Source organism: Medicago truncatula, chromosome 1 (genome assembly GCF_003473485.1).
Source record: "Medicago truncatula cultivar Jemalong A17 chromosome 1, MtrunA17r5.0-ANR, whole genome shotgun sequence".
Classification (NCBI taxonomy): Eukaryota; Viridiplantae; Streptophyta; class Magnoliopsida; order Fabales; family Fabaceae; genus Medicago; species Medicago truncatula.
The window spans coordinates 30,239,282-30,260,871 of NC_053042.1; the positions used below are offsets into that span (position 1 = coordinate 30,239,282).

Genomic DNA, 21,590 nt, shown 5'->3' on the forward strand with positions numbered 1-21,590 from the left:
CAGTTCTATGGAGTAGTAAAAAAGATTATCGTCCACATAAAGTTATATGTAAGTATTGATTTTGTTTTTAATGGTAATTAGCTGAAAAGTTCAAGTTTAGAAGTCGAATAGTTTCTTGATTAAAATTCATATTATAAAAAAAAATGTTTGAGGATTATTGGTTCGTCTTAATAACAAACCACAAACAATTCAAGCCTATATAATGACATTTTATGCATTGTTGAAAACTTTCGAGACCATGGTCCTCCTAAATGCTGAACATTCAATGCAAGTTTTAATCTCAATGAATTGTTGCATAATTGGTTGCATCAATTGTTCTAAGTTCATAAGTTGATTTTCATCTCGCACGCCAAACTTACAACCAACCACAATAACCTAAACAACTAACTCTAAGTTCTGGCAAAGACAAGGGAGCCAAAATGCACTTAAACTTTCAACTGTCATGGGTCGATCACATGCATAAGCGAGCACAACCGTGTTAGTTTTCCGTAGTTGATTAAGAACTTTAATGTTGACGATCACATGGTTGTCGCTAGTGTCCCCACGACGTAAAGGGTCTTGCTTTACTGTCACATTCATGTTTAGTATTTGCAATACGCGAGCGACATCCCATCCAAAGTTCTTTGGGAATGAGGCACAAATTAGAGTGATTTTTCCTGTTCTTGGGTCGCAAGCGACGATAACACGAATGCTTCTACAAGCGTGTAGGTTGACTAAGTTCACAGATTGCGTTGAACTGTGAGAGAAAGAGAATAGCGTGTGGTGAAATGAAAATGAGACTGAGGATAAACCCTAAAGGGTTAGGGGAAAAAGACACAAGAAAACAACCTCTAACCAAGATATCCCTTTCCCAATGCCTAAAATAACTCCATGGACAAAGAGCACTAAAACAAAGCAAATAAATTCAAACCGACCTAAACAACATGAACCAGTACGCAGGAAAAATCCTCATAACAACACCCTTCCACATAAAACAACCACCCAATACATAGCTGAATGATCTTGGTAAAATACCCCATCCCCCAACCAATACAACAAATCTGAGACAAGAAACAAACAAACACCATCCAAAACAAAATTGAACAGCAAAAAATTAAGAGCTACGAGCCTTTGAAGTCGTAGATACAATCAACCACAAACCTTGTATAAAATCTATTTTCCAATGCTATGACCCAATTCAAGATACAAAGTGCCTCAAAAATTGTAAAAGTTTGGAAATTTATATGAAGTGGGAAACCTAGTAACATGATAAAGGTGACAAATTCATAAAATAATTTGAGATTTTTGATTTCAATCTTTAGTGTAAAGCGAGTGTTGTTTATGTAATTGTTTAGAGAAAAATACCTGATGTTGGTTGAGATAAGCACGATGGAGAATATGACGACGACCGACAAGAGATGTGTCGGGCAACGGTGGCAACGACAACTGACAAGAGGTGGGTCAGGCATTGGTGACGACGACGAGTAGCTGTAGTGAAACAATCTGAATGGAAAACTATGGTGTAGGAGGAGAGAAGCAGGACCATGTTTCCCTGCTGCAGAATTTTCCTATTGTTTCACGCTGTAATAGATCTTGGCCGTTGATTTGTGATCGTACGATACAAATTTCAAACTTAGGTTCACACGATAAAACAATCTCAGACGTTTATTTTGATCGGATGACTGATAGCTGTAACTACGTCACACAGTTTCATTTCCCAATTTTTTTAAAATAAAAACTTATTGTTATATTTATGACTTATTTGTTGGATTTCGTCATGAGTGTCATTTTTTTGGTAGTGGTCGGAGTTTGAACCCAAACCTTACATATGTTATGCATGTCCAAACCAACCGACCCTCCGTTGTGAGTGTCTTCTTATAAAAATAAGAAAATTCAAAATCGTAAAAAAATTGTGAAAATAAGAGAATTCAAAATCGTAAAAAATTACACTCGCACATAAATACCACTAAACTTTCAAATTTTCGACCAAAATTCTCGGAACCAGTGCAACTACAACTCCTCCATGGAATCGCAACCTCCGGCCACCGGAACCACCGCTAGAACCACCACCGAACCCTCACAATCTCAACCACAACACCAACCACCACCCTCTCTCCCTCCACCCACCTCCTCAACCCCTCCCATCTCAGCACCATCACATCCTTCCCCAATCCCTAACCCTAACCCTAACCTAATCCAAACTCCAAATCCTAAACCCCCAACTCCACTTCCTCCCCAATCACGTCCTCCTCCGTCTTCATTCAGCCGAAATCCTCCTCCGACACAGTCACATTACTCTCACTTCTCATCAATCCCACCTTCCGCTAATCCTTCACAGGCTTCATCTTTTCCGTCCAATCCCGCTTCGTCGATTTCCTCGGCTTCCGCGCCGAGAGGCGGTATGGCAATCGGTGTACCTGCCCACCACCAGAGCCCTTCGCCTCCGTTTTCTTCTTCTTTTAGTCAGCATTTTGGTGGAATGGGTCGTTCTGATTCTACCACAAATTCTAACACCTCTCAGGTATAGTTTTGCATTGTGATTGGAATTTAATTAGTATGCACTGTCGTTGTACAATGTATTGTTGCCACACATCATTGGATATATGTGTAAAATAAATTTACATCGTCTGTGTATAGATACTAATTAAACTTGAGGTTTTTGTTTATGAGTATGTTGATGTTGAATGTTTCTGAATGAATGGTACTGTTTATACCTTTTTTTTACTAGTTGTTGTTTGTAATGTTTAGGTGAGAGCGCCAATGCAAGGAATGGGGACTTTAGGATCTTTCGGTTCAAATTCACAAATGCGGCCAGGTGGAATGCCTCCGCATCAACAGAGACCGGTTCAATCGTCTCTCAGACCACCGCCACCGTCTGCTCAAAATAATCAACCTGCTGGTTCACAGGTTAGTGTATTTTGGTTCACTCTGTAATGTTCTGTTGTGAATTTGAAGCTGAATTTTACTTATGAGTATGGTTGTGTGTTTTTTGTTTGTGGAGTTCTGTTTTTATGTGTGTAAGGGTCTGTTAGGATTGACTTATTTGAGGTTATTTACTTCGTGAGACTGTTTGGAAGGACCTACGGAAACAGCTTATGAGATGTCCATAAACTTTCCAGGATAGCTTATGAAAACAATTTGACTTTATTTTACTTTTTGTTATAGAAATAGCTTATGCAAAACACCTAGGGGTGTTTGTTTCAAGTTTAAAAATGACATTCCTGGAATACATGGCTAGGGAATTATGATAAGCGTTTATGTTATAGGCGCTTAAATTGTTCATCCAAACAGGGACTGAAACTGAATATATTGAGCATTTTCAACTGTTATGTGATTAAGAGGTTTTTCATACTTTTTTTGTGTTACACTGTTATTATTTGTGATTTCCTAGTTTGTTTATATTTTCTTCAGAGTTTCCAAGGTCATGGACTAATGAGACCGTCATCTGCGGGACCACCTTCCGCTCCATCTTCAAGTGCATCACAAGGTATGCAGTCAATTAATCAGCCATGGTTGTCGTCTGGGCCGCCAGGGAAGCCTCCTTTGCCATCCCCAGCTTATAGGCAGCAAATAAACCCACAATCCTTGCAGCAAAGGACACATATTTCCCAGCAGCAGCAATCCATGCCAACAGCTTCACAGCAGCAGCAACCTTTGCCTTCTAATCAAACCCAGGAGCATTTTGGGCAACAAGTTCCGTCTTCAAGGGCTCCTCATGTGCCTCACCAGGCGCAGGTTACAAGGCTACAGGGGCCAGGAAATCAGAAACCTTCATCACTTGTGGCTGGACAGTCCGGTGCAGTTCAACCAGGGAGTCAAAGTAGATTACCAAATACTTTACCAAATGCAGATATAGAAGAATCGGGCAAGAGTGTTCTCAGCAAAAGAAGCATCCATGAGCTAGTCCATCAGGTGTGCTACACAATTTGTGCTCTGTATTAGGTTTTTCTAGGTTCATTGTTCATATTCTAATTATTACCAGCACGTTTTGTTAAATAAAACATAGGTGGAATTCTCTAGATTTTGACATTGTATAGTCCAAGTAGGCATGCTAGAGGTCTCCTGTTGGAACTTCCTAATTTTATCCACGTTGTCAGTGATTTAATTTAAAATACAGATGAAGGCTTGCATCAATCATTTTGATCAGTTCCAATTGTAAGTTTGGATTAATAGAATGGGGTTTAATGGAGTGAGATGAAACGCTATCATAATAGGTCCATTGTCTGGATTGTTTTAAAATAGGTTAAAATGAAATTGAACTTGAAAAAATGCATTCCTTCTAGTTGCATTCAATAACCCACTGCTCCCTTCCAATTAAGTGGTTTAGGGTTTAACCAGCTTTTTTCTCCACCCCATCGTATGAATATCCAATTAATTGAATCATAATTTTATTTCATTTTGCTCCATTCTGTTCTATTCCATCTCATTTTATTCCATTTCACTATTTATTAGATATCCGAACACATATTAGACTGACCCGATAAAATTCAAAAGAATTATCATGTTACTCGCAAGGTCTATTTATGAAGTTGTGATGCCTTAAGTCCCCCATTAGACATGTAAGTAATTGGATGATGGCTTATGAGCACTTGAAGTTACTAAGAATCTTATATTTAGCTTTTTTTTGCTCTGGGCTTTGTCGTAGAGGCTGTATTGGGACCTTTTAGGCTCGGCCTCGTAATTTGCATTAATCTATAAATAGATCTATGGAAGGGTGTAACTGTTGTTTTAGCTGGTTATTTAAGGTTCATGAAGGTTCTATATTTTCTTTGTCAAAAACACGACTGAGTCATATGTTTCTCACAAACAATGTCATGGATTTTTATTTGCATGGGTTTCTCAGCTGGGTTAAATGTTTCTCACAACTATACTTTTTTATTTATTTATTTATGGTAGTTTTTATCCACAATAAGCTGATAAAGTATAATAAAATGAATGTGACAACCTAATGTTATTATGCTATAGCCTTGTACATGCTTTGGGTGAATAGGGCTTTTGTTTCTTGTTAGCGGTTTGAATTTGAATCTTTTGGTAATAAAGCGTCTTGTGACAGCTTCTTTCAACACCTCTTACTCTTTGATCACGCTTAAAATAAAAATATTTTTTTTGGTACTTTTAATTGATTGACAGCGTTGTCAATGGCGGTCTACGGTAGTGACCCAAAAATCCCCCATAAACATATAGCGAATGGCGTAACGGCAAATGACAGAAGCATGGCGGGCAAACTGAGAAACCTATTATATTCACACAAAAATAGCAGAAATAAGTAAAGCACCAATCTAAAAACAACTAAAAATTAAATTAAGTTAATTTAAGATAACAATTTAAAATTGGGTGTCTATAACACAAACAATTAAAAACATATTTAAGATAATTTAAAAAATAGGGAATGATGTTTAGACAAAAAAAATGAAGAATTAAACATAAGAAGAAAAAAATGTAGAAAAAGAAGAATTTAAAGAATTAAACATAAGAAAAGTGAAGATAAAGAATTTAAATAATAGAAAAAAAAGTTTAAACAAAGAGAATAAATAATTAAACAAAATAGAACTGAAAATGAAGAGATTAAAGCAAATAAAGAAATTAATATAAGATAAAAGAAGAAAAATAATACTTACCAATAAGAAAAATAGAAAGCGGAGAAGAATGAAGAGAGAGCGGTTGTGCCTCACAGAGAAGAGAGATCAGAGAGTTTCGTGGTGGTCGCAGTAGGGTAGTGGTGGTGGTCGCAGTTGGGTAGTGGTGGTCACAGTTGCACACACGTTTAAAGAAGAGAATGAGAACAGAGTAGAAAGTGATGTCGCGTATAAAGAAGTGGGTAGTGGTAAAATACCTATTTAATGGGGTTTACTAGAATTAAACCCATTTGATCCTGAATTGGGTCATGCGTTTCCTAAAAAAAAACCGTAAACCCATTCGCCACCATGATCGTATTCCTTGCGACGGCCTCCATGCAAAATCTTCCATGCCACTTCCATTCTATGGTGCCCTGTTGAAATTCCGCCACCGATTTCTGCCATGGCGCAACCATTCGACAACACTGTTTACAACTTGACAAAATTTGACTGACATTTTCTAGCTAAAATTAACTAAATGGTATGGATTACTGGATTAACGTATTCATACGTAGGTTTTATCCTTTTCTAGCTACAATGTAGTATTTCTGCAAATAGACACTTACAACTTCGTCCTAATTAGTCCTTAAACTCCAGCAGTTGTTATAATGTCCTTATGTCCATGTAAGATCAAGTTCTTAACAATGAACAAATCTTAATCGTTGATTATAGTTATGATTTTAAAATTTTGGGCTTTTGTTTTTTAAAATTGTATATTATTTAATTTATTAAATTCGAGAAGGAAAAATACAATTTTGTAAGGTTGTCTTATTGTATTTAAGTTTAAAAATAAAAAAATTGCTCTTATAAATAAGAAGTGATTAGACTCAAGTGCTTAATGAGCTCCAGTTAAGGATGAATCGCTCAGGAGAATTCAAATTCGAATTCTGGTTGGAACAATCATTGGTCATACTTTACTTACCTCTCGGCCGAACTCCGGATTATTAGCGCCCAGGGTTAAGATGAAAAAAAGAAGATACTAAGGGTTCTGAGTTGTTCTTTGTTAGGGAGTAAATCGAAGTTAAAAAAAATAAAAATATTGTGACATTGGTTGCAGTTTAAGGACTAGTTTGGATAAAATTGATGTTGAAGGTGTCCAATTGCAGAAGGCATACTGAGTTACTGACTGAGGTTTATATATGCACTCATTCAAATTGTGTGTGGAGGATTCACTGAGTATATCAGTTCAAACTATCAGAATTCTTTAATTGAGAGTAGTTATATTTACTTATTTCCTTATTCAAATGCATTGCTGAAAACTTGTGTTTACTGAATGCATGCCAAATGAGCATACATTCTTCACTGTAGTGCCTTGCTCTAGAACTGCTTCAGTGCTTACAATTGCCTTTCCCCACTGTTTCTGGAATCTGGATGATGATTCCTAAAACACTTCATTATGAAAAAATAGTATAAGACAGACCTACTTTCTTTTAAACATCATGGACGAGTTACAATTCGTCTCTGGCTTGTGAATTATTATTGAATGAAACATGTCATAAGAAATTCAAGATTTGATAATTTTACTACGATTTGCAAGCTTGACGCAGTTCTAATTTCATGAAATAGGTTTGTTTTCGTCCTGTGTTGACATTTATATTTTATTATTATTAGGTTGATCCATTGGAGAAGTTAGATCCTGAAGTTGCAGACATTCTTGGCGATATTGCAGAAAATTTTCTGGAGTCTGTGAGTTTTTCCATTTCGTTGTATTGTGTTATATGGACTGATGGGATTACATTTTTTTTGGAAATTTTCAAAATTTGTTGAAATTTTCTGTTGTTTTGTTATTTTGAAACTAGTTACTATTACTAGATAATTATTTAAACATAGTGCTTTGTACTTGTTTTTGTTTTAAAGCACCACCCTGCAAAACAATGTGTAATGTGTTTTTGTATGTTGTATCTTTTAAAATGAATCTAATAGTTGAGAAGAAGATATTGACCCCCCCCAGCTTGTAAATTGACACATTTATTCTCAGAATAAATATATAATTTGGGTTTTGCTAACGAGTGCCCTAAGCCTAAGGGCACTCTTTAAGTATTCCCAATTATGAAACTATTCATTGAAAAAGCTTAATATTTCAATTTCCGATGCATAGAAGAATGCACAAGTTTCTATAAAAACTTACTATCTAAAGTCCTTAAAGAATGCCCCTAGGGCACTCATTAGCATTTCCCTTGCTTGTTTTAACAATTCTAAAGAGTATTAGTATGGTAAAGACCCTATCGCTAAACATATTGGTTTTTGTTAATTGGTATTGGTTTGTTTAATTATTTTATGATTTCCTTTTTCCAATAAACTACTTTCTTTTGTAATATTTAGTTTTTATAGAAACGTATGACCTCACAATCATTATTGACCTCTTTTCAGAAAATAATCCTCCGATCCTTTTTGTTTTCTTTTTTCTTCGTATACTCACATTAGATTGTTTTCAACAATGACTTTTCTTTTATCTATCTTTTAAATAGATAATTAGGTCAGGTTGCTCACTAGCCAAGCATCGGAAGTCAACAACTTTGGAAGCCAAGGACGTACTTTTACATCTTGGTTAGTTGCTGAGAAAACCGTCTGTGTTCTGATTTCATTGTCAGCCCATTTCACAGATTTTTATATTTTATCTTTTTAGAGAAAAATTGGAATATTACGCTTCCTGGATTTGGTGGTGATGAGATTAAAAACTACAGAAAACCGGTAAGAATTATCAACCTTTGTTGCACCTTTATGGTTGAATTTTAATTAAATGGTTTATTTTGTTTTGAATTTCATATTCTTCATTTGTACTTTGTGATGGTTTTGCAGCTTTCAACTGATATTCACAAAGAGCGCCTAGCGGCTGTAAGTTTCTGTATCCTTTATTTGTCTTATTTAGTTTTAGTATATCTTTTAGGCTTGCCAGCATAGCACATACCGGCAAACATTGTGTGCTACCCTTGCTAATACTGACATGGTGATTATTTAAAACGTCTGTGTTAATATTTAAAACATTGTTTGGTATGCATGTGTTTTATTTTTCTTATTTGACGTGGTGATTATTTGTTTATCTTGGTTTGGTTATATTTTTGGCAGATAAAGAAATCAATGATAGCAACTGAGGCTGCACATCCTAAGGGCTCTGCTGGTCAGGCTTCTGGCAGTGCAAAGGGTAGTCAGGCAAAGATACCTTTCAATGTCCTTGGCTCTCCCAACCTTAAAAATCCATAAGATGTATGGCTGTTTTTGCGCTTTTATACAGCAATGGAGGAATTGCTTTGGCAAAGGTAGTCTTGTTTGCAATTGAATTGTAAACATCAATGATATCTACATCCATTATTTGTTTGGTGACATGAATTGCAAACCTTGAAATGCACTATAGGATTTCACATTTTTACCTGGCACATAAACTGGCATGGACTGTTGTCTTAATTCTTTTGATCCTGATTCCCGAGCGACGTGGTAGAAGTTCAATTATGTCGAAATTCTAAGTAGAAAGCTAAACATGTTCCTGGCAACATTTATATCTGCATGTGATGTTTACATATGGAGGATAGTCAGATTACCAGAGGTAGAGGAAAACCTAGGAAAACTATAAGAGAAACTATTATGAAAGATTTAGAGGTTAATGAGTTGGGTCCAACTGCTATGGCGTAATTTGATCCATGTAGCCGACCCCACTTAGTGGGATAAGACTTGGTTGCTGTTGTTGTTGTATGTCATGTTTTCATAATGTTGTAATTGTAGCCTTTTTTTATAGGCAATTTGTAGGGGAAGAAAAATTTGTTAGTTGTGGAGATTGAATCTTAGAACCTCCCACATAGTACTCATTCGATGCCCAAGACCCATACTTTGTAATGTTGTAACTGTGTAGACTTGTTCTTTTACTATTTTGTTAATGCCAATTCTTGCAGTCATACCCCAGATGAAACCTAATATTTCTTATCAGACTTGTTTGACTAATCTGTTCTGTTCCATGTCGGAGCATTGTTAGGACATATGACTAGGAGTTCAATACTTACGTTATTCAACTTCTCAGCATTTTCTTTTAAAGTTTTTATCTATTTGTTCTTATGTGCATTGTTGGTGATTTTGTGCCTGTGTTATTTTTAGGACAAACTGGTTTTTTTTTCTTCAGGCTGCTTCTGAGCGTTCCATGTAGCAGAACATGAGAAATAGTCTAAATTTTGAAGCACTGCAGAAGACAGACAGATAAGGGCGAAACAACATTCAAATGAAGGGGACAAAGGAAAAGCTCTGGCCTCAATGATTTCAATTCTTTGGGATTCATAATTGTATGAAAGTCATTGATCGAGCAAACTAATTTAGATGCAAACAGTCCTGAAATATACTCACAAATACTTTTACTGTAAATTAAGCATTGAGTTTCAACATCATCAGCAGGCTCTTTGCAATTTGTGGCCTTGTTTTTTTCGAAAGGATCTTTCACTGTGTTTGTTTACACATTGGGCGAGGTGTTGACAAACTTTGTAGGGTATTTATTTGTACATATCTCATTAGAATTTTTCATGAAGGCATTTTGATGTGTTGAGTATGTACCTTACATCTTGATATAATACAAAATATTTAGAAGAATATTTCTTTAATCAATTTTTTTTTTTTCATTAGATCTGAAAATGTGACCGAAGATGACTGTAAAGTTTAGATGATAACAAGAAAAACCATACAAGATAAAACTATGCCACCAACAATGAAGATCCCTTTTCTGTTTCTGGTCATTGACATCAACACGCCAAAAGGGAAAATAAAGACAACAATAAATTCCTTGCTACTATAGTTTTCTCTCCATGCTTTAAGAAAAAGTATTTCTCTCCATATTTTTCTGTTTATACTTTTTTTTATGGTATGTCAGCTATCCAGTCCTATTATGTGAAATCAAAGCCATTGTCATAGACCGTTTCTAGCTAAACTTTCAAACATGTTAGTTTAACTCAATCTATGTAAGGTTTGATATGGGATATTATTGGAGCTAACCGATGTTATGAAATACTTAACTAAACATTTACGATGTAGGAGTTTTCTTCTAAAAAAATTACGATATTGGAGTTGGAGTGATGGGTACCACAAAATTGGATCAATATGACTTTCATCCTATTCCTTGCACAAAGACACAAAGTATATAGAGTTCTACAACATTCAATGTAATTAGGAGTACGAATATCTCTTTAAAATTATTTCAACGTCTCAACTCATACAACTGAGTTACTCTCTCTGTCGCAAAATGCAAGCAAAAACAGATCAACATAAGTTGATTAATTTTGCTTACATTTTAAGATGAAGGGAGTATATTTTTAGAGACATATACCTTGGATGTAATATTCTTATCATCAAAGTGATCTTAAATGAAAAGACACCAGAATTTCCTTATTTGTGTCTTGAGATTACATAAACATCCCTAATCATAATTAGAATTAGGAGTAATAATAGACCTTTCACAAGTTTTTAAAACTTGCTTTGAAAGCAATAGCAGTACATACATAATAATCTTATCTTTAAATCACAATGTCCACCGTTAGCTACATTATGCCTGGCCTTTCCAATGGTAACACCCTCATTGTTTGTTGGAGTCTTGACTTGTTAGAAAATGATTTAACCCCTCATATTTATTTGTAATTATTTACTGAATACTTCATTTAAATCATGTTTTTTTTTTCTTCCCGTTTTCCCTTCATTTTTATATCTGGTAGATATTTATGTAAGATTGTCACGGTTATATTTGCACATTAAATCATCAGCTTTTCTTATTTTTAAGATTAATTTTACTATGCATAGGATCCTCTATTAGTATTTATTTAATAAATCAATACCTTCTATGAGATAACCGTATTGAGAGTGATTGTTTTATAAAACAAACAAATTTTAAGCTGAAATTATGAAAGTGATAGCAGAACGTACCAACCATCCACTACTTAAAAATTTATGACAACATAAGATTAAGAATGCAATATGTAAAATGAACAAAAACCAAAAGATCATAAATTTATCCTAAAAGTAATTTTAGCTACTTCTGGTATATTTGGATGGAAGAATTTTGAAGAGCATATTTAAGTATATAACTGAAATTTTAAAGAAATTGAAGGAATAATATACTAGAGATCATATATTACTATTTTCTCCTTTCAAAAAAACAATATATTACTATTTTCTTTTTATTGAAGTGATCATATGTTATGTCAATCACACTTATTCCCAATTTTAGAAACATCTATACTTTTTCTAATTTAAAAAAAAAAAGTTTCCTTTCCCTCAGCTATTATATTGACTGCTATTAGGTTTAGGACTTCTCAGTTTTTCAAGTCAAGACCATGTACTCTTATGTTATGGGTGACAATTGTTGGTGTTATTTAAGTAAGTTTTGTTGGATTGATTATAATTTGTGATCAGCCATCCATTATCAACAAATTCGGTAGACTCAACTAAACATTAATCATGTTGTGAAGGCGGGACTTTAGATTATGGTTCACTCAAGATTTCAGGATCGATTATTTTCGATGTTAATTAGGCTGAATTAGTTTAAAAAACAAATCATGTTTTCAAGACGCATGATTCGATGATCGTACCAATAAAATTGTAGTTCATTGATACCAGAAAAAATTATACTTTATTATCCAAAATTTCGAATCAATAAACTCAAATATCCACCACTTTTAAACAAATTGGCTCTTTTTCCATCAATATGAGATTTCTTAATTTTCAATACACTCTAAAATCCAATTAAAACAACCTTCCTTTTTTTTTTTTTTTTTTTGGTTGGGGCCTAATTCCCCTTTTAAGGTATTTTAGCTATGCTCGAGGGCTCTTAAGTTGCGTTTTTAAATTTGGAAAAAAATAATTTCGGAGCTACTTATTCAAAACTTTTAATCAATACAGTCAAACTATCCACTAATTTTCCTTTTTTGACTCAAAATTATCCACTACTTATGAATGCATTAATTTCCATTTTCCAAATATGTCAGATTTCTTAATTTACTAACACTTTGAAACCCCTATCTTGAAAAATAGTAGAAGAAAACTTAAAGGACACTTTAAGGAAAAGTCTAATACCAAAAAAAGTGAGTCAAACCCAAAAAACCATTCTCATTAACAAAGTAGTTAAACCAACTTTTTCCCATTTTCATGTGTATTATCTTTGTTCACTAGACAGTTACCAACTTTACTGAATGAGCCATTTCAACATCTACATTGAACTATAACCACTCCAACAACTAGCCACATAAACCCCTTTCTCATTTTATCTATATATACTATAATTCATTCCTCTAAAACCAAACATATCACATCGTACTAGCAAAAAACAAAAACATATAACATTGTCATATTGAGCAAGAGATTTATACAATTCAGAAATGGCTTGTGGATGTTCATCAACAGCAATGGCAGAGAAGATTTCATGGAACTGTGCTTTGTTTGTGGCATTGATGTTGGTTTTGAGCTTCTGCGAATCAAACACAAGTGATGATGAGTTGAATGTTCAGATACAGAATATGCTTCAAGAGAATGATTTTAGTAATACTCATGTGAACAAAAACAAAGTGTGTGATGAGATATACGTTGTTGGCGAGGGAGAGACACTTCAAACAATAAGTGAAAAGTGTGGTGATCCTTATATTGTTGAAGAGAATCCACATATTCATGATCCTGATGATGTTTTCCCTGGCCTTGTTATCAAAATTAACCCTTTCTCTGTTAGTTCATAAATATGTTTCAGCTTTCAATTTAATCAGGACTATGTGTTTTTAAAATTGAAGGTTCTCTGTATGTAACCAATCCAGGCTAATTTGAATATTTGTGTAAAATGTTCATGTTTGGCTAAAAAAAACATTTATGTAATCTTTTATGAAAATTTTATAGTACTTCATTTTTGAAAATTGTTTATTTTGAATTTCATTGAAATTTTTAAGCCGACCTTTATAGTTTACTTTAGGCTTTACTTTATTTCCTTTCAGCATTTGCTCTAATCATTACAAAGTATCAGAAAAAGATAGATGACATGTTACTCAACAATATAAGTAGTGGAGAATCAAAGGACATAGCATAACAGAGATTCAAAATGGAAGGAACTTAGCAAAACATTATGATGATATATAAAAACAACAGAGCAAAGAGTGAGAGAGTTGAGGAAGGTACCTGTTGGGAAATGAAGAAGAATTTTATTTTCTTTCATTTTGGTCCCTAAGGACACATCAACAAGCTAGTTGACCTTCATACCTGACACGCCACCAATTTTAATGACTTAACGTCCCACTTTAACGTCAAAGACTAAAATGACTAACTGAGTGCAAAATGGAGGATTAATTTGTGATTTTGTTTGAGTCATAGACTAAATTGATGACGCGTTGCACTTTTAGGGACTAAAATGGTAGTTTGCCCAATAATCATTTACTATTCTCTACCCACATTCACTAACCTTGCAATGCAAATGTCATTACGATTTATGATAGTAACAGTATCATGGTAGCAGCAGGGAAAATAAACTTGGGTACGGAGGCAACCTCCATACGATGGCAAATCGAGAAATTATCGCACATGAGCACAATTAAGGAACACCAAGCCACAATACAAATTAGGAGTTAGTAAAAAAAAACACAAGACTAGGATATACTCTAGATTACACAGGTTGTGTACGAAGAAAAGATATACATGAGTAAGAAAACAATTTGAGGAATTCTGTTTTCCTCCAGTTTTTAGAATACTGGTGTTCTTACCCCTCATAAGCTCTAACATGCCATTGACACGTCTTCCCTTGATCTTCCAAAGATTGATGAGTCCTTTTCAGCTTCAAATATGTAAGTTGGCAGGGCAGCGGGGTCAAGTTCAAAACAATCTCTCGGAACACCTTCCCTCTCATCACCACTCATCTTATATGAAGGGATTTGATGTGAGAACCTATATAGCTCATTCAGTGGAATACAAAACATGTTCTCTCCATTATTTTGAGTTTTCTCAAAGAGGCTAGTAAATCCTTTCACCTTTCCTAAGTAAGCTATTTCAATGCCAAAATTTTCAGCAAAATCTGATAGGATTTCAACAAAAGCAAATTCACGCTTCCGATAATATTCTGGATTAGAACTCCACTTGATATCCCAATTTCTGAAAATTGCCCAAGTTTCTCCCTTCTTGGGAAACACTAGGTAAGAGCCTCTGTTATTTCCTTTGATATACTGAATCTGATGAGAGAAAATATCACGATCTGTAGTTTTCTGAGAGTTAGCAATTTTGAATTTACCACAAGCAATAGGCAAATCTGCATTATACCAATCAACCTCGCCATCCTCATCTGGGTAAGCTTCCAACCAAGTAATCTGCAACTTGAAAGGGAAGGTCACTTTCTTGACAAGAGCATAAAGTCTTGGCATAACATCATCAGTGTTATCATAAATTGCCCATAATTGATTAACAGCAAAACAATCATCTGCCTTGTCCTTCTCAAAATTATTGAAATCTGGATCAGGACAATGAATGATCTCTGGACTAGACGGGATATTTGAATTCGGTGGAGAACAGTTTTCCTCATTTAACATTCTAGGATCAAGATCTGACTCCAATTCCTTACCACCTTGAACATGAGAGTGCCCATCTTTGCTTGTATTCCTTAAAAATGTTTCTTCAGACACGTTCTTTTTCTCAACTTCATCAATGTTCAATGATTCATCTCGTCGTGGCTTTTTGGGATGAATATCATAATTGTCATCTTCATTGGTTTCCACATACGAAACGTGCTGCTTTTGTCTGGAAGACGACCTAACATTCAATCTTGAAGGATCAACATAACTTTCTCGAACATTGACATCTTTCTTTTCATCATCAATTCCAGTGTTGAATCTGTCTTTTGAATCTGGTTCAGGTTCTCTCACTCTCTTATTTCCAACACTTTTTGAGGCCTGTGACTCCATTGGTTTGGACAGGGGAACATAGCCATACTTACTCTTTTCATCATTAAGTTGCTTACCAACCCCAGCGGCAGAGGTTTTCATACATGAAGGATATGACTGCACAAAAGCATCTGCATATCTACCACCAAGGGGTTTTCCACCATTACTTTTGGAGGCCGCTTTTGGTGGAGCCTGCATGGGAGCATTTTTCCGGGCACGAAACCGTACAAATGATGGGGCAGCAAGTTGACTAATACATTTTTGACAGGCAGTAATCATAATATTTGTGTAGTACTGGAACCTGCTATTACAATGTTGGCAAACTGTCCAGAATGTCTGTTTTGCAGCTTTGAGATGGGGATTCCAAGAAGGGAAGTTTGAAAAAACTTTTTTCCAGTATTTTGTTGTATTTGGAACTTGATTTGCTGCAGATCTCACATGAACTTTGACCTTTTTGTCATATAAAGATCGTTGTGCTTGGTCACTCAAAACCCTATTGGCTTCTCCAATCAACTTGAAAGCAGCTTCAGCACCAGAAAATTTATTTTTATCAGGATGAAGTAGCAGTGCGAGCTTTCTGTACTGCGTCTTTATGATTGCTTCCTCGGAGAATCTATGTGTCTGAAGAATTTCATAATAGTCCATTTCAAACATAGAGAGTTTCTTCAGTGCAGCAATGTGAACCTCACAAACTGCAAGGACCTGAGCAATGTTTTCCACACCAGCATACAGATTTTTGGCCTTTTTAGCAAACTTCAGTGCATCTACGAATTCACCCCTTTGCATTTTAGTTTCCGCCAGTTGTTTAGCCCTTACAGCCTCATCCTTGTTGCACTCCATTAGTGAGTTGATGTTGAATATCAAATCACCTCAGTTTCTTCAATATCACCCAAGGAAAACACCTCCTTGTACTCGTATTTATTCACATTCCACAAGAAGCACTACGTGTTCTACCAAATTGACACAGAACAAGCAAATTAAGCCAATTCATCACTACTCTATTAAGCACTTACACAGCTCTGGACACCAAACACGACAACAACACATAGACACCAATAATAATTTAAGAAAATGGAAATACATGAATATAACATGTGCCGATGTCGTGTTTATGAGCTACCATATCATGCATTAGTAGCATAAAAGATAGCATTATGAACAGTGTTATAGAAATGATTCATTTTCACGCAGAAAAATGCCGCAGCATAACAATCAGTTAATCTATTTTCCTTAAATTAAGCCAGCGCATCACTACTCTATGAAGCACTGACACAAACACAGACGCCGAACACATGACTACTCTATGAAGCACTGACACAGACGCCGAACACAACAATGACATATTGACATGGAAAGACATGAATGCAACATTAACATGTGTCGATGTCGCGTTGGTAGGCACTACCATATCATGTATTAGTAGGCTAGTAGCATAACAAATAACATCATGAACATGATGTTATAAACATGAATTTGCTGTAGCATGACACTTATGATTGAAGGCGTATCCGACGTCTGACAAGTGTCAGTGTTTGCCACGGCACATATACATGTGATTTCATTCAATTATGTCATTTTCTCAAATAATCACTGTCAATGTCGTCTCCGCGTCTGTGTTGGTGCTTCATAGGACATGATTAACCAACATGCAGGAAAATGGCGCAGCATAACAATCAAATTAGGTCACAATGTAGGAAATGAATTTCTCTACCTTTTGCAATTTGGCCTAAATTACGATGCTACTAGCAAACAGCATAATAACATATAAACAAAATGCGAAAAATGATGATTAATACGCAAAGCGAAATCGAACGCAGAGAGCAACGAAGAAGATGAAGAGTAGAGAAGTTACCTGCGAAGAAGACAGAATCCAACTCACTCACCCGCGTTACACAGCACTGTCAAAGTGGGAGGAGGGAATATGCAAAGCGGGAAAGTGCATAGATGTGAATATCACTATCATCACTATACTACATAAAGGTAGAATTTCTTCTTTGTATGAATTTCGTGTGAATAGCATTTTCATTGCAGTTTTGGCATTTTGACTGCCATGGACTTCCAACGGTACACTCATGAATTGAATTAAGGTGTACCACATATATAGTTATTTATCGATATTTATATTTTAGATAATATTATTTCATAAGAAAAACACATAATTCATTATTTATAAAAATCATAGTAGATTTTTTACATATTATCGTATAAAATAATTAAATTTCTCTATTATGAGTGATAAAAATAAAAAAATAAAAATCAATTTTATTTTGTTGACACTTTTGGTGTATAAGATTTAATCATTATAATTATAAGAGTTTTTCTAATTACACCCTGTTTAATCTTGGTTGCACCTTAAAATGACAAAATTATCCTTCCATAAAATTTAATTTTCAAAAAGCATCTTCCTTTTTTCTTGGTTACACCCTAAAATCCATCTTCAGTTTAAGTAGGTCATGTAAATTTAGTTTCAGTAGGTCATGTAAATTTAGTTTCAGTAGGTCATGTAAACTGAGTTTAAGTGTACATACTTAAACTCAGTTTAAGTAAGTTATGTAAACTAAGTTTAAGTAGATTATGTAAACTAAGTTTACATGAACCTACTTAAACTGAATTTAAGTTAACCTCAACAATGTAAAACTGAAACCGTCGTACAGTGCAGTTGAACAAGAAGAAGAAAATTGAAACCAGCGTTATTGAAAAAGAAGAAAAAATTCACTTATTTATATGCAATCGAGTATGAATGAAAGATGTTTTGATTCACTCTTTAATCTTCCATAGAGATTAATTGAACATCAGGATTGTTTGATCGTTGGTGGGTGAAAGAAAGTGGAATTTTAAAGTGACAATGAATGAAATCAAGATTTTAAGAAAATTTATATAAAAGGACAATTTTGGTGTTATCAATTTTTTTTAAAGAAACTGGGTGTAACCAAAAATATATAGGTGTGAATAGAAAAACTCTAATTATAAATGATAAAAAAATATTTTTATTCAAAAAACAACTCATTTAATTATAAATTTAAGAGTTTGGTGTACCGGTACACTCAAATATGTTGGGTGTACGATAGAATTTGCCCTGTAAAAAACAATAACAAATCGGCCCCTAAGTTTACCCCATTTTACATTTTTGGCCTCGTAGCCAAATTTTGACTAAGTCAATGCATGCGTGGCACCCATATCACTTTATTTATTATGCTTAATTGCAGTTTGACCACTAAATATCACAATCTTGCAATTTTGGCCCCTTAAAAAAAATAGAAAGTCGCACGTGGCATCTCACTTTAAGTGATGTGGGTGCCACATAATCATCTCACTTTAAGAAAGTCACAGTAGAATATAGATTTATTACTAGATGAGTAATAAGTCCCGATTAAAAAATTTCCTTGAGGTGTTGAGTTGAAGGGACAGAGTCGGCCTAAGGGTAAGGCCACCAAAGCCCTCGCTTTAGGCCCCCCAAAAAAAAAATTATTTTTCATTAAATTTTACAAGTAAAGAGGTTTCATATTCTAATAAAAAAAGGCCCCATACATTCAACCATGCTTTAGGTCCCACTTATTTTTAAAAAATTTTAGGCCGGCCCCGCAGGGAAACCATTTACTTCCCTTAAGTTATCCGTTACCTTGGCCACCATTATTCAAAATATTGGTAAAAAAATAAACCATTATATGAAATCAAATGTTCATCCAAAAAAAGCCTTACATAAAATACAATGATAACATGATTTATATATAAAAGCTTGCTCGAATGATCAACACATTTTGGTAGCAGGTCAAGGTCGTGCGTCAACCATGATGCAAGGGGGACATGGCCTTCAATTAGCTGCTATAAATTGTAGAGTGAAGAAAAAGTAAGCTTAGACCCTCTCTTATGTTCATTTTATAAGTAACCCATTTTAAGTTTCATACAATATTATCAAACCTTATCTACAACATTATTTTATACTTATGCAACTCATGTATTTTTTACTAAAAAGTTATGAACTCTCAAAGCAACGAACTCTATTATGACGGGTAATGTTTTTGTTCCTTCAACTCTTACACTTGAAGACCCCTAAATTTTATATATTTTTCAACACCTTATTTTTTCTCTATCAAACTTCCTATAACATCAACAACATAATTAATACATCTATTACATCACTTTGTTTATCTCATTCTTTTTACTTATTTTTTTTTGGTTGTAGTTGATGAAATGAAATAAATTTTATTCAATTGGTATCATAGCTTAAATTATGAAACTCATATTGCAAAGTCATGTTCCTTCAATAACAAGAAAAAAATAAGATAGAGTTCATCTTACAATGAAACACCATATTATACTTATGCAAAAATATAGCTATACTATATACGCTATCATGATTTGCATTACCGGTGAATCAGAGGAGGCTGAAACAACGACATTCTCCGCCGTCCACGACGACATAATCCAAGCTCACATACTCACACGCCTTGACGGGGCCGCTCTCGCTTCCGCCGCAAGCACCTGCTCCCAACTCAACTCTCTCTCTGTTCCAATGAACATCTATGGGCCAACATGTGCCACTCCATCTAGCCATCCACCAACACTGAACGTGTTCAACAAGTAATCTCAACCTTCCCTAATGGCTCCCGCTCTTTCTTTGCAGACTTTCTCCTCTCATCATCAAAGGGATATAACTTTAAGAAATCCTGATCAAACCCTAAGTTTAATCTCAGCCGTTGATATTTTCCATTGTAAGGGTCTAGTGTTTTCGAAAGTAGTTGAAACTGGAACCGTGACCGGCTGGTTCCGGTGCTCCCCGTTTCTTGTTGACCTACTAGATGTAGGAAAAATTATGACATAGAATTATTATAAAGTAATAATAATATAAAAACAGATAAAATAAACTTATCGATTATTGACTGAGGCTTGCGATGCACTAGGCTTAAGAGTATTTTGCCACCCGAATTATTGATTTGTGACGATTTTGATGGAGCTGTGTCAACAACCAAATTCGATAAGTTTCTTGTGCTTGATTTTACTTTATTATAATGATATTTATTTGTTACCGTAATTCTCTTCAATTTGTCTTTCCATGTCTAAAATAAGAAAAATGATTCATAGTGTGGTTCATGTATCACCACTAGATAACAAGGGTGATCAAATATCCGGTTGGTGGTGATGAAAACCTTGGGGAGGAGTTGAGGCTGAGCTGGATTTTGATCGATCGGTGAGTCAACGGGTGATGAACGTGTCGAGTGGCAAGGCTGTGGAGGTGGTGCAGCGGAGTGGGGAGATGAAGTTGCTGTTTGCGAGAAACAGTGACGGCGAAGGAGGTGGCGTTGTGTAGTGTGGTGGTGATGTTGGCGGAGGAGAAGAAGAAAGAGAGGGCACAAAGAAGATTGGATATTGGATATGATGTGTTTGCTTACGGGTCTTGTCTCGTTGACCTTCATTGCACTCTTTGATTAGTGAAAAAGATGGCAGTGGTTAATAGTTTTTTTTTTTTTTTGTCAAAGTTAATCAAAATTGGTGTATGAGAGAATCAAATAACTCTAAGATGAATATACTCTAAGCTTTTAAGACAACACATACCAACTTAAATCTAAAATAAATATTTACATCTAGTTATTACTTATAAATAAAAATGGACTACGGAAATTTAATTGATGTATTTAATTCAAAATTATTAATTTTTTTAATCTATTTCTACTACTCTCGAGGACTAGCAATTACACATATACATATATTATGACTCATTCAAAATATAGTTATTGTAATACTTTCTCCTTTTTTTGTTGTCTAATGAGTAATGACCAAACAAATTGAAATGGTGAGTGAAAATGTTTAAAACATATATATAATAATTGTCTATTTTTTCAGTTTTGTAGGGGACTTCTATGGTACACCTCATAAATTGAGGTGTAGAACTAGGATTACTACAAACCCTTCAAACAAAATCGCACATGCTCTAGCACCCCAATATTTTTTTTGGAAAAGTAGCATAAATAGTCTCAGTTGAGAGACCACTGTTAGTTTGTTTTAATTCAAGTTTAGTTTAGTGATAATCACAATCAGTGGTTAATCACATTCTGTTTTAGTTTGTTACAAGTTTGTTAGAGGTTAGTAGATAAGATCTAGAGTTTGTTACATTGCTTGTGCTTCAAGCAACCTA

At 34.7% G+C, this 21,590-nt stretch overlaps 3 protein-coding genes and 1 long non-coding RNA gene across 8 annotated transcripts; 2 read left to right on the forward strand and 2 right to left on the reverse strand.

The window, feature by feature from the left end:
• Positions 1–1,932: 1,932 nt before the first annotated feature.
• LOC25483846 (transcription initiation factor TFIID subunit 12) lies at positions 1,933–10,160 on the forward strand. The gene is made up of 9 exons (XM_013612560.3): positions 1,933–2,500; positions 2,728–2,886; positions 3,391–3,891; positions 7,206–7,280; positions 8,063–8,141; positions 8,221–8,285; positions 8,394–8,429; positions 8,661–8,851; positions 9,703–10,160. The coding sequence occupies exons 1-8, from the start codon at positions 2,003–2,005 to the stop codon at positions 8,793–8,795; spliced, it is 1,548 nt and encodes a 515-aa protein (XP_013468014.1). The 5' UTR covers positions 1,933–2,002; the 3' UTR covers positions 8,796–8,851; positions 9,703–10,160.
• A 2,685-nt stretch (positions 10,161–12,845) lies between these two features.
• LOC25483848 (uncharacterized) lies at positions 12,846–17,526 on the reverse strand. Of its 5 annotated transcripts, XM_024782493.2 has the most exons (5): positions 17,310–17,526; positions 14,291–16,407; positions 13,713–13,793; positions 13,136–13,243; positions 12,846–13,020 (listed from the first exon to the last, which is right to left on the reverse strand). In XM_024782493.2, the coding sequence occupies exon 2, from the start codon at positions 16,295–16,297 to the stop codon at positions 14,303–14,305; it is 1,995 nt and encodes a 664-aa protein (XP_024638261.1). In that variant the 5' UTR covers positions 16,298–16,407; positions 17,310–17,526; the 3' UTR covers positions 12,846–13,020; positions 13,136–13,243; positions 13,713–13,793; positions 14,291–14,302. The 5 variants fall into 5 exon arrangements, with proteins under 5 accessions (XP_024638261.1, XP_013468016.1, XP_024638257.1 ...); XM_013612562.3 differs by lacking the exon at positions 13,136–13,243; XM_024782489.2 differs by having other exon boundaries at positions 13,713–16,407.
• LOC25483847 (uncharacterized) lies at positions 12,896–13,438 on the forward strand. Its single transcript, XM_013612561.2, has one exon. It carries the CDS (start codon positions 12,932–12,934, stop codon positions 13,280–13,282), a length of 351 nt encoding a protein of 116 aa, XP_013468015.1. The 5' UTR covers positions 12,896–12,931; the 3' UTR covers positions 13,283–13,438.
• Positions 17,527–19,700: 2,174 nt separating the features above from the next.
• LOC112422893 (uncharacterized) lies at positions 19,701–21,029 on the reverse strand. Its single transcript, XR_005642856.1, has 2 exons — positions 20,485–21,029; positions 19,701–20,411 (listed from the first exon to the last, which is right to left on the reverse strand). It is a non-coding gene; the product is annotated as an uncharacterized lncRNA (long non-coding RNA).
• Between the last annotated feature and the right edge of the window lie 561 nt (positions 21,030–21,590).

Bases quoted from the DNA above. Each gene is read 5' to 3' on its own strand.
- LOC25483847 (XM_013612561.2), top strand. From the start codon at position 12,932: ATGGCTTGTGGATGTTCATCAACAGCAATGGCAGAGAAGATTTCATGG.
- LOC25483846 (XM_013612560.3), top strand. From the start codon at position 2,003: ATGGAATCGCAACCTCCGGCCACCGGAACCACCGCTAGAACCACCACC. The intron at 2,887-3,390 runs GTTAGTGTATTT...TATTTTCTTCAG, and splicing joins ATCAACCTGCTGGTTCACAG to AGTTTCCAAGGTCATGGACT. The intron at 8,430-8,660 runs GTAAGTTTCTGT...TATTTTTGGCAG, and splicing joins ACAAAGAGCGCCTAGCGGCT to ATAAAGAAATCAATGATAGC.
- LOC25483848 (XM_013612562.3), bottom strand. From the start codon at position 16,297: ATGGAGTGCAACAAGGATGAGGCTGTAAGGGCTAAACAACTGGCGGAA.